The sequence below is a fragment of the Nuphar pumila genome, chromosome 2 (assembly GCF_984573655.1).
Source record: "Nuphar pumila chromosome 2, dmNupPumi1.hap1.1, whole genome shotgun sequence".
Classification (NCBI taxonomy): domain Eukaryota; kingdom Viridiplantae; phylum Streptophyta; class Magnoliopsida; order Nymphaeales; family Nymphaeaceae; genus Nuphar; species Nuphar pumila.
In genome coordinates this window covers 114,863,119-114,873,352 of record NC_143250.1, presented here as the reverse complement: position 1 = coordinate 114,873,352, position 10,234 = coordinate 114,863,119, and the positions used below count along the sequence as shown (strand labels likewise).

The 10,234-nt window shown below is 40.7% G+C and overlaps 1 protein-coding gene across 1 annotated transcript; it reads left to right on the top strand.

Moving 5' to 3' along the window:
* Positions 1-1,423: 1,423 nt before the first annotated feature.
* LOC149846829 (ABC transporter G family member 21-like) lies at positions 1,424-5,101 on the top strand. Its single transcript, XM_089998167.1, has 5 exons — positions 1,424-2,363; positions 2,442-3,255; positions 3,340-3,567; positions 3,724-3,905; positions 4,073-5,101. Exons 1-5 carry the CDS (start codon positions 2,052-2,054, stop codon positions 4,742-4,744), a joined length of 2,208 nt encoding a protein of 735 aa, XP_089854293.1. The 5' UTR covers positions 1,424-2,051; the 3' UTR covers positions 4,745-5,101.
* The last annotated feature ends 5,133 nt before the right edge of the window (positions 5,102-10,234 follow it).

Here is a 10,234-nt window from a genome sequence, read left to right as displayed (position 1 = left end):
AAGAAAAAAGATGATGGTGCTTGTTCTTATCTAGCAAATTCTGGTATTCTACGCTCTATAAAAGAACATTTTCTAATGAAAGGATTAGAACAATGAGAGAGAGAGAGAGAGAGACTTGAGTGGGTTTGACAGTAAAGAAGGAAAAACAGAAAAAATTGGTGCTTGTTCTTATTTAGCAAATTCTGATATTCCACCCTCTAGAAGAGAAAATTTTCTAACCGAAATTAAAACAATGATGGCTAGCACTTAGAAGTATGGCCCAGAAAGATCGACACCTACGTTCCCAGCTAGCGGCTGTTAACGGCTAATCACAGCCTTGCACTTTTTATACTTTGCTTTTCCTTGTAGGGGTGTCAAAATCTGACACCACCAGCCAACCCGACCCGCCAACCTCCTTCTTAGCGGGGTTCGGGTTTGGCTTAAATGGGTTCATGTTGTAAACGGGTCAACCCGCCTAATCCGTTTATTAAACGGGTCGGGTTCGTGTTAGGAGTATGCCAACCCGCCAACCCGGCTGACCCGTTTAATAAACGGGTTAGGCGGGCGGGTCAACCCGTTTACCCGAACCCGACCCACCAACCCATTAATTACCCGACCCGACCCGCCCGCCAACCTGTTTACCCGTTTACCCGAACCCGACCCGCCAACCCGCCCGCTAACCTGCCAACTCATTTACCCGACCCGACCCGACCCTTTTATTAAACGGGTTAACCATGTCGTGTCGGGTTACCCGTTTAATAAATGGGTTGGGTTCGTGTTTGCCACAGCCCACCCGTTTAATAAACGGGTCGGGTTCGTGTTGAGGTATGCTGACCCGCCGGACCCGATTGCCACCCCTACTTGTAAGTCATTAAAAACACTATTATCTTGGGAATGGTCTGTGCCTATCAATCTGTCTGCATTAAAGGCTATTAATTCACCTAGGAAACTTTAACACGGGCATATACATAGGCTTTGCGAATTGTTGCATCATTATTTATGCAATAAAGAAAGTATAAATCTAAATTGAGAAAATAAAGAAACAGAGAAGGCCTGCACCAGCATTTCCGAAGAAGGTCTGGCTGTCTTCCATACATTGTACACCAAATGTTGTATAAATAAAATAAGGCTTCTATCAGTATGATATTCTTTGCAGTACAGTATTCCTGTTTCTTTCACATGTCAGCAAGCATTCCACTTGAAACGTCCCATGAAATGCCGACGCACACGTGTATGGGGAAAAAGGTGGGACCGTGGGAGATAGGGAGAGGGGAACCTGCATTGTATCTCCATTTAAATGGTGAGAGAGAGGGAGAGAGGACAACGTGTCTTTCAAAATCAAACGCAAGCATTTTCCTTTTGCTTTTCTTTCTTTCCCATGTCTAAATAATAGGCACCTAGCTCCCTTTTCTTTATAAAAGGAGAGAAGGAGAGAAGTATAAATGAGCTTGAAGCAGAAAGGAGAGCTGCCAGTAGCAGCAACATCAATCCCTCTTTCTCTACGCATTTATCATACAGCATCATCTTCATCATCACGACCATTTATCATTAAAATCACAACCATTCATTACCACCATCATTAGGATAACGCACACATCACCTTCATTGTTGACATTGCAGCATTGACAACACAATCAGCATCTATCACTGCAACAGAGGAATCGTGATTATCATTGCAATCATCAATATGGTCATGTGATGGAGATCGAGAAATGCAGAATAAAAAAAAGTTTGGTCTGGTAACGCTTGTTTCTCGTGGCACATTCACAATCAAAGCATTGAAGTAAGTTGGTTCCAGATAGGACAGCCCGCGCACATATGCAACCATGGTGAGCCTCATTTGCATGTGATAGGCGTCGTGTCAGGCACTCGCTGCTGCCAACACACTCCAACCCCTCATATATTCATCTCCCCTGATTCCACTCTTTTTCTTTTCCGCACCACCCACGTTTTACCTTTTCTTTCACCTATATAAGGAGCTCGAGTCTCCCTCGTGGCTTCCTCTAAAACAGTTTCAGCAAGTTTTTCCTTGTTTAACTTTTCCTCATCCAATCTCTTAAAATCTGGAGATAATGATGGCTCCTGAGGATCGGTTACAGAAAGAAACTCCGATCCGCAGTTCGGCCGGACTTCCTCCTGCTGCCAATAGGCCTGAAGATGTTAGCAGCGTTTGCGACGAGTCTAGTGACTACTACTACCATCCTCCCCCGGCTCTAGACTTACTTCCTAATCCACCAGTGGAATATGTGAACCCCTCTCCTCCTGCTCAAGTCCAACCTCGAACACCACCACAACCTCAGCAACCGCAGCGAAAGTCTCAATTCAGTACAAATAGTGGACGCAATTTGGTTCTATGTCAGCCTCTGCGTCCAATCACACTCAAGGTTTGTTCTCCATCTTCTTACTTGACAACTCTCTCCATCATTACTAGCATAATGATATGCATTTCTTCTTTGCTGCAGTTTGAGGATGTCGAGTACAAGATCAAGGTGGGTTCCACTAATGGTGGCTCATGCTTACCCGGGAACCCCACCAAAGTGGCCAGGTCGTCCCTAACCATCCTTGAAGGGATAAGTGGGGTGGTGAGACCAGGGGAGATTCTAGCAATGTTGGGGCCCTCTGGAAGTGGGAAGACCACCCTCCTTACTGCCTTAGCAGGCAGGCTGCAGCATCAGGGGAAGATCTCCGGTACTATCACCTACAATGGGCAGCCCTTCTCCGGCTCAATCAAGAGGATGACGGGCTTTGTGAGCCAAGACGACGTGCTGTACCCTCACCTCACCGTGTTGGAAACTCTTGTCTTCTCAGCCCTGCTCAGGCTCCCCAACACACTGAGCAGGGAGGAGAGGATGGAGCAGGCCGAGCACGTTATAGAGGAGCTCGGGCTGATCAAGTGCAGGAACAGCATCATTGGGGGGCCTCTGTTGAGGGGAGTCTCTGGTGGGGAACGCAAGAGGGTGAGCATAGGGCAGGAGATGCTCATCAACCCCAGCCTGCTGCTGCTGGACGAGCCCACCTCCGGGATGGACTCCACAACCGCGCAGAGGATCGTGGCCACCCTCCATGGCCTAGCAAGAGGAGGAAGGGCGGTGGTCACCACCATTCACCAGCCATCCAGCAGATTGTACCACATGTTTGATAGGATTCTGCTCTTGTGTGAAGGCAACTGCATCTATAGCGGCAAGGCGTCCGAAGCCATGGATTACTTTGCTTCCCTCGGGTTCGCTCCGTCGCTTGCCATGAATCCTGCTGATTTCTTGCTTGATCTTTCCAATGGTAATTGAATTAAGCACCCTCTCCTGCTCTACCGATCACCGCTTTCTTCTCCTACAAATCGAATAATTGTTGTCCAATTCGCAGGCGTTTCGCCCGATTCAAAGATGGGGTCAGAGGGATTGAGTGCCATGGAGCAGCCTGATCACGATGTTAGCTCTGCCATCAAGCAGTCACTCATCTTGTCATACAAGAAGAACCTTGCCACTGCTGTGAAAACAGACCTCCTTAACAATGGTTGGGACCAACATAACTCTTCTAATACTCTCGTGAAGCAACCGAAACCTGCTCACCGTTTTTCACTCTCGTGTAGGGGTAAGTATGATAAACTGTCCTCCTTTGATTGCTTTTCCTGATAATCAGATACATTCTAATGTCATCTATTAATTAACTGTTTCAATGCAACAATCATAAAAGATATTGTTCGTTTAACTAATAAGGGTCTCTAACTGAATATTGAATGAACTAAAGCAGGCGTCGAGCACCAGTGGAGCACAAGTTGGTGGGAGCAGTTCAGTGTGTTGTTGACAAGGAGTTTGAAGGAAAGGAAGCATGAGTCTTTCTCGGGCCTAAAGCTTTTCCAAGTGTTCTCTGTTTCAGTTCTGTCTGGCCTCATGTGGTGGCATTCAAAAGTTTCCAACATCCAAGATCAGGTACCTATGTCATGATTTATAAATCATATATAATCCTCTCATTTTTATATTATATCAACTCATCAACCACTCTCCCAAGTCCCACCCACATGCTAAAACCTCTTCTTTCCTGTTATTTAAATCAAGGAATTAAAATAATAACCCTGTTTTTTGGTTTAAATCCTCAGGTGGGTCTGCTCTTCTTCTTTTCCATCTTCTGGGGTTTCTTCCCATTATTCAATGCGGTATTCACCTTCCCACAAGAGAGGCCTATGCTGGTAAAAGAGCGCTATTCCAGAATGTACCGCCTCTCTTCCTACTTTGTGGCTAGGATGGCTGGGGATTTGCCCATGGAACTAGTCCTCCCTACAATATTTGTGACCATAACTTACTGGATGGGAGGCCTCAAACCAACCATATCAGCCTTTTTTCTCACCCTCCTTGTCATTCTCTTCAATGTCTTGGTGTCCCAAGGAGTGGGCCTAACCCTTGGTGCAATGCTCATGGACATCAAACAAGGGGCTACTTTGGCTTCAGTCTTAATGCTCACCTTTCTCCTAGCTGGTGGCTACTACGTTCAGCACATGCCCTTTTTTATGTCTTGGCTCAAGTACTTCTCCTTTAGCCACTACTGCTACAAACTACTGCTTGGGGTTCAGTACTCAGATGAGGACTACTATGTTTGTGGTGGGTCTTTCTCCCAAGGGCGCACTCTCTGCAGGGTTGCAGACTACCCTGCAATTAAGCATGTGGGGCTCGACCATAAGGGGTTCGATGTGGCTGCTTTGACTGTTATGCTTGTTGGTTATAGGCTTTTCGCTTATGCTGCCTTGAGAATGGGTAGGGCAGCTCGTTCTTAGAATAATCGGTTTTGTCATGGTTTGCTTAGAATTTCTTTCTATCTAAGAAGTGTAAAAACACCCTCAACCGTATCTAACTCCCCACCTGTCTCTTCTAGCATGTATCCTAGTTTCAAGGATTCTCCTCATGAAGATGGAAGGGGCCCTATTTTTATTGTTTTCATGGAATAAAGAAGAGGACAAGAGAATTCAAGTGCAATCTAGATCATGTTTTTCTTTCTTCTCGACGGGAAGAAGATAGTCGAGCTTTTGGTTCTTTCCTAAGTTGCACCTTGTATTATAAGGCTGTGACATAACTAAGGTTTTTGTTATGGAAAATATTGAGAGCTAATTGTTAATTAACCATAAAATTCCAAAGAGCGTTAGTGGGGACTCGTGCTTAAAGAGAATAGACTTTTTTTTTTTTTTTGAAAAGGAGAATAGACTAGGAAACAAGGGAAAGACATGAATTGCTGAGTCACAGGAATCACTATATGAACAATTAACTACAATTCCAAGAACTGATCATTTGGGTGTCAACTGGTCGGGTTCACTCGCACCTGACCCGAACCAAACCCTATAGGTTCCCGCTATGGTGATAAATAGGAAGACCTGATTAAGACCTGGGTCCGGACTCAAAGGTTTGATTAATACATGAACCCGGGTATAGTTTGTTGAAATTTTATACCAAACTCGGACCCGAGCAGACTTTTGATTAAGACAGCAATTTTTTAATGTAAAAATGATAAAAAAAATATGATTTTACCAGGTATGGTCTGGGTTTTGTTCATGTAGTTCTTATAGGGTCCGGGTATGATTTTTCTTATAGTAAATCCGATTAGACCTGGGTCTGGACCCAATACAATACCCAAAAATCTGGTTCAAGTCTAGTTTCACCTGGGTCTGACTCAAACCCGACTCCCTACAAATCAGGTCATATTCCTCAGCACGGATCTGACTTGAGAGAGTGGGGCCCACTCAAAGTTCCCAAGCAAGATGTGTGGTGGAGATTTAATATAACCGGTTGCATTGATCAATATGGCCCAGGGATCGGGTGCATTGTGATGTGTCCCTTCTCATGCAATGACACCTCTCCAATTCAGCCCAACTCCGCAATCTCAATCAGAGAGGTGTCACTCAGCGAGAGAAAGCGACCCATGTTTTTCGTGCAATCGCATTGCACCTGATCCTTGCCCTAGTGGGGACTCGTGCTAAATATGGACTTGCTTGCTGAGTCCTAGGAATCATTATATGGTTTGGGAAGAAGGTCATGTGCGACAAGTTGGTGGTTTTTGGGGTTGGGTCATGGTCATGTTCCATTTGAGACTTTTATCATCCTCGGTGGCATCACCATCATACGCACGCACCTTAGAAAAAGAAACGAGAGGACACACTGAATCAGAGGTACACAATGGGTGGGTGGTGGATCAGCTGGTGCAATGCAATTGTACATTTTTAGTTTGCTGTTGAACGTAATCAACCTCTATCATTGCTTGCGGGTCCCACAGCTGTGGGGCTGTATCTTAAAAATGAAGGGTGATGAACTGCAGTAGCACACGAAAAATATGCATTGCACCTGATCCTCACTCTACATAATGCCACCATGATTTGAAGGCCCCTCATTTTTTTTTCTGAATCATAGATTACAACAAAATATTCGAGTATGAAGACAGTAAAATGATATGAGAATATGGTATCCCTTAGTAACAAGATTTCACTGTCGATTCATGGTTACCAATAATGGTCATGCTTAATCAACACCTCTCTCTCTCACACACACACACAAACACACATGCACAAAGATGAGAGAGAGAGATGGGGTACACTTTTAATGGATGAGAGATCATTTCGGATCACATTACACACTTTAGTCAGTCACTGCACTTAAATCTGTCGTCCGTCTTCTATTGAGCTTCACAGCTGGCAGGCTGTATCCTAGAGATGGAGAGCAAGAGAGGATCAGGTGCAATGTGATTGCCTACTTTTTGTGTGTTGATTCACCTGATCACCGTCCATATTAGGGGTAGGTAATCACCTAATCACACTCAAAGGCAAAGGGATACAGGCCATTTATGGACCTGTATCTGAATCCACATAGCAAGACCCAACTGAGCTCATCTCTACAATATCCAGATCCACCAAACCACCCAACACCCATTGGGCCATGTGGTGCCCAGTTAGGGAGGTCAACCTCCCCTCCTTGTGATCCTAGATGGGCATGCACTAGGGTGTGGAGGTGCCAGAAGAATGTAGAAAGGTGCTATCTAAGTCCTTAGGCGTTATTTAACTAGTTAAGTCTAGGGAAGTATTATCCATTAAATCAATTTGAGACTATAAAGAGCCTATTAGGTTTTCTCATTTTGCATTTACTTATCATTGTAATTCATGAAAGCTTTATTAAGCCCTCTCGACCTATATATAAGCTTGTATTTCTCTTTTACAGTGAATAGAATCATATAAAAATGAATTGAGTCTTAAACTCACACACTCTCTTTAGCCCCTAGGTACTCTCTCACATCTCCCTCTCTCTCTCTTTCTCATACCTACCTCTTGGCACCTTTCTTCTTCTGTAACGGTTCGATAGATTTCAACCAAAAAATATCAGTATTTTTTTTGTAGGTAACGCGTTGTTGATTTTCTTTTTTCTTTCTAATATATAATACAATAGTCTCACCAACGAACACGTTCTAACCGTACCAAGTACTAGACGGCTCGCTTGAGCGCAAGTGCGATCGTGTCTTAGCCTCATAGTACCAAATCCAGTACGAAATCACTCTTAACAAATCCGATTGAAACATTACATAAATTTTTTTTTATTAATTTAAGTATTTCATCATTGGCATTGCCTTAACCAAATTAAGCTCCTTAGAACAAAGTTCGAGACAAAGGTGTCCAAGACAAAATCCTTATACCTTTATTTAAGTGAGTAGACATAGCAGAAAATATTGATTTGAAATCAATTTAATATGCTAGATTTTTTATTAAATCTCTCGAACATATTACATTTAAAAAAGTTTTTATTCAACCACCCATAAAAGAAATTAATTAAAATATGAAACAGTCCAACTAAATATCAAATCGTTCAAGCATTTGTTCAAAAAATAGACAATTAAATAGTCAAATGAGTATCAAATTAAAATTTGACAAATAGCCCTTGAAATCTCGAAATCATCAGTCTCTCACATGTTACCTAGAAAATATTTAATTTTGAAAACATGAGAATTTGTAGAGTCTCAGTATGATTCACACAGATAACGCAAGTATACAATACACTAAGCTTACATCACATGTTTCCATCACAGTATACAGAATTCAACATTTACTATACAGATAAACGATCAAACAATAAAGTTCATGCATTCATAACTCTCAAAATATGCATAAGCATGATATTATGATTTCAGGCATGCACAACTGCAATATAATTTAAATCAAGATATTTAATCATATGCATGAATCCACATAATCATGTAAGCATAAATAAAAGTATAGAAAAGTAAAGTGAGCATATAATTTAAGTTTCACTTGATTACCAGAAAGTCTATTGAGTATGTGTAGGCCTTCTACAAAATAGACTAGACTACTCAGGGGTTTATTATGCTATGTATTTTAATTTCTTGAGTAACTGACTGAGTCGTCCCTCCAAGAGCGGAGTCAGGTCGTAAGACGTAGCGGCGTGCTTAGAGAGAATTTGTTTGGAAGAATGACTTTGTGTCATACGATGATCATGACCGCACACTTTTGTAGAAGACCTAGGGACATGCCCACCTAGGATAAAAGAGGCAGTCTTGACCTCCCTAAATTCTCTCGGTTAGGAGGTCGTCGAGGCATTGCCCCTCACAGTAACAAGAAAGAAAAGGCCTAGAGAGTTTTATACTGCCTCCCTCTCTAAGGTAGACTAAGGACCCGTATGGTTCAGTATACCTCGGTAAAGGCATACCCATAATTTTGCTCAGGGTTATCTTATTAATTAGGTCACAGGTAAATGTGTCTACCATTTAGGCTAGTACATTGTCATCTTATTGTTCCCTCTTTGAAACCTTAACTCAGCATTTTATTGAGCACCCAAATGCCCATGCAGCCCTATGGGATTTTTATCACCCTATATGCATTTCACAAATACTGCATCTCAAAGCATTATGTGCATTCTCATAAACAATGAATCATGTAAACATGCTATTCAACAATTTATTCATGCAGTGTCACATAATTTCAATAAATAGAAATCAGCATACACCATTATCACAAACATAAATTATTCAATAAACCACAATTCTAAATCACTGTCAAGTTATTTAGGTCTCGTGGCTAGAGTAGCCCAAAAGTGTTTAACCAAAATGTATTTTGCCAAATCACAATGCAATCAAACATGTTCATATTCATATTTCACATGGTTTGCAAATAAGATCATGTTCATGCTCAATTTATCATAAAAGTAAATACAGTTATGCTATCATAAATGGATTAGATCATGAGTATCAAATAAAATTCGTGTATGAGCCTATTTCTCCGAAACAGGGTATCCTTATACCAGAACCATAACTTATTGATTGTGATCTAACTCACCTCTATCTCTATCATAAATATTTATATCAGATCTAATATAATTAAAAACAAAATTTATAAAAAAAAATTGAAGAAAAATATCAAAACATAATTAGAGCCAAGAAACCCGACTTTTTGACTTTCCCAATAAAAGCTCCCATAAACCCTTATCGAGCAAATTGTCATAACTCCAATTAATGTATTGATTTTTTTATATTTTAAATCATATCAGACTTGATTAAAATATCTATGATAACAAATTAAATCAATGAGTTTATTACAACTAACCCACAAAAAAAATACACCAGTCGATTTTTTTTGTCTAAGCCTCCGTAAGCCTAAATCGGAAGGCTTATATATTTTTAATTATGTTCAATTGTTTCCATGCTTACTCAAGGTAAATACACATAATTTAATTCAGTTGATGTTTTACATAACTTAAAAAAATTACATCACAACAACATATGCATTTATAAGAATCAAATTCTAAGAAAGATCCCAAGACCCTAAATTGATTTATGAGAAATTAGGGTTAATTTTGATTCTCTTAAATGCAAACCATTCAAATTTTATTAAGTTAAGCATGATTTTAGTTTTTTAACAAACTAGAAATGCTGAACACAATCATATAAATAGAAATACTTTTCTTTGAAATCAACCAAAATAGTGAATTTGCATAACAATCAAGCTTTAGCAATATCTTTCAACTGCAACATGCACAAATTCAGTTCTTTCTTGGTGTTTGACTCTTTGTTCATGATTCAATAAGGTGTCTTAACACTAATAAAATGCATAATATGATAGAAAAATAGTAAAACAATAAGATCCAAATATGTTACTAACTAATCACAAGCAGAAGTCATCAGGGAAATTCAAATTCCTGATAATTCATTTTTATAAAATCTACCAAACATTACAAATTGCATATAAAATCACCATATTTTTATTATGGATGCTTGTCTTATC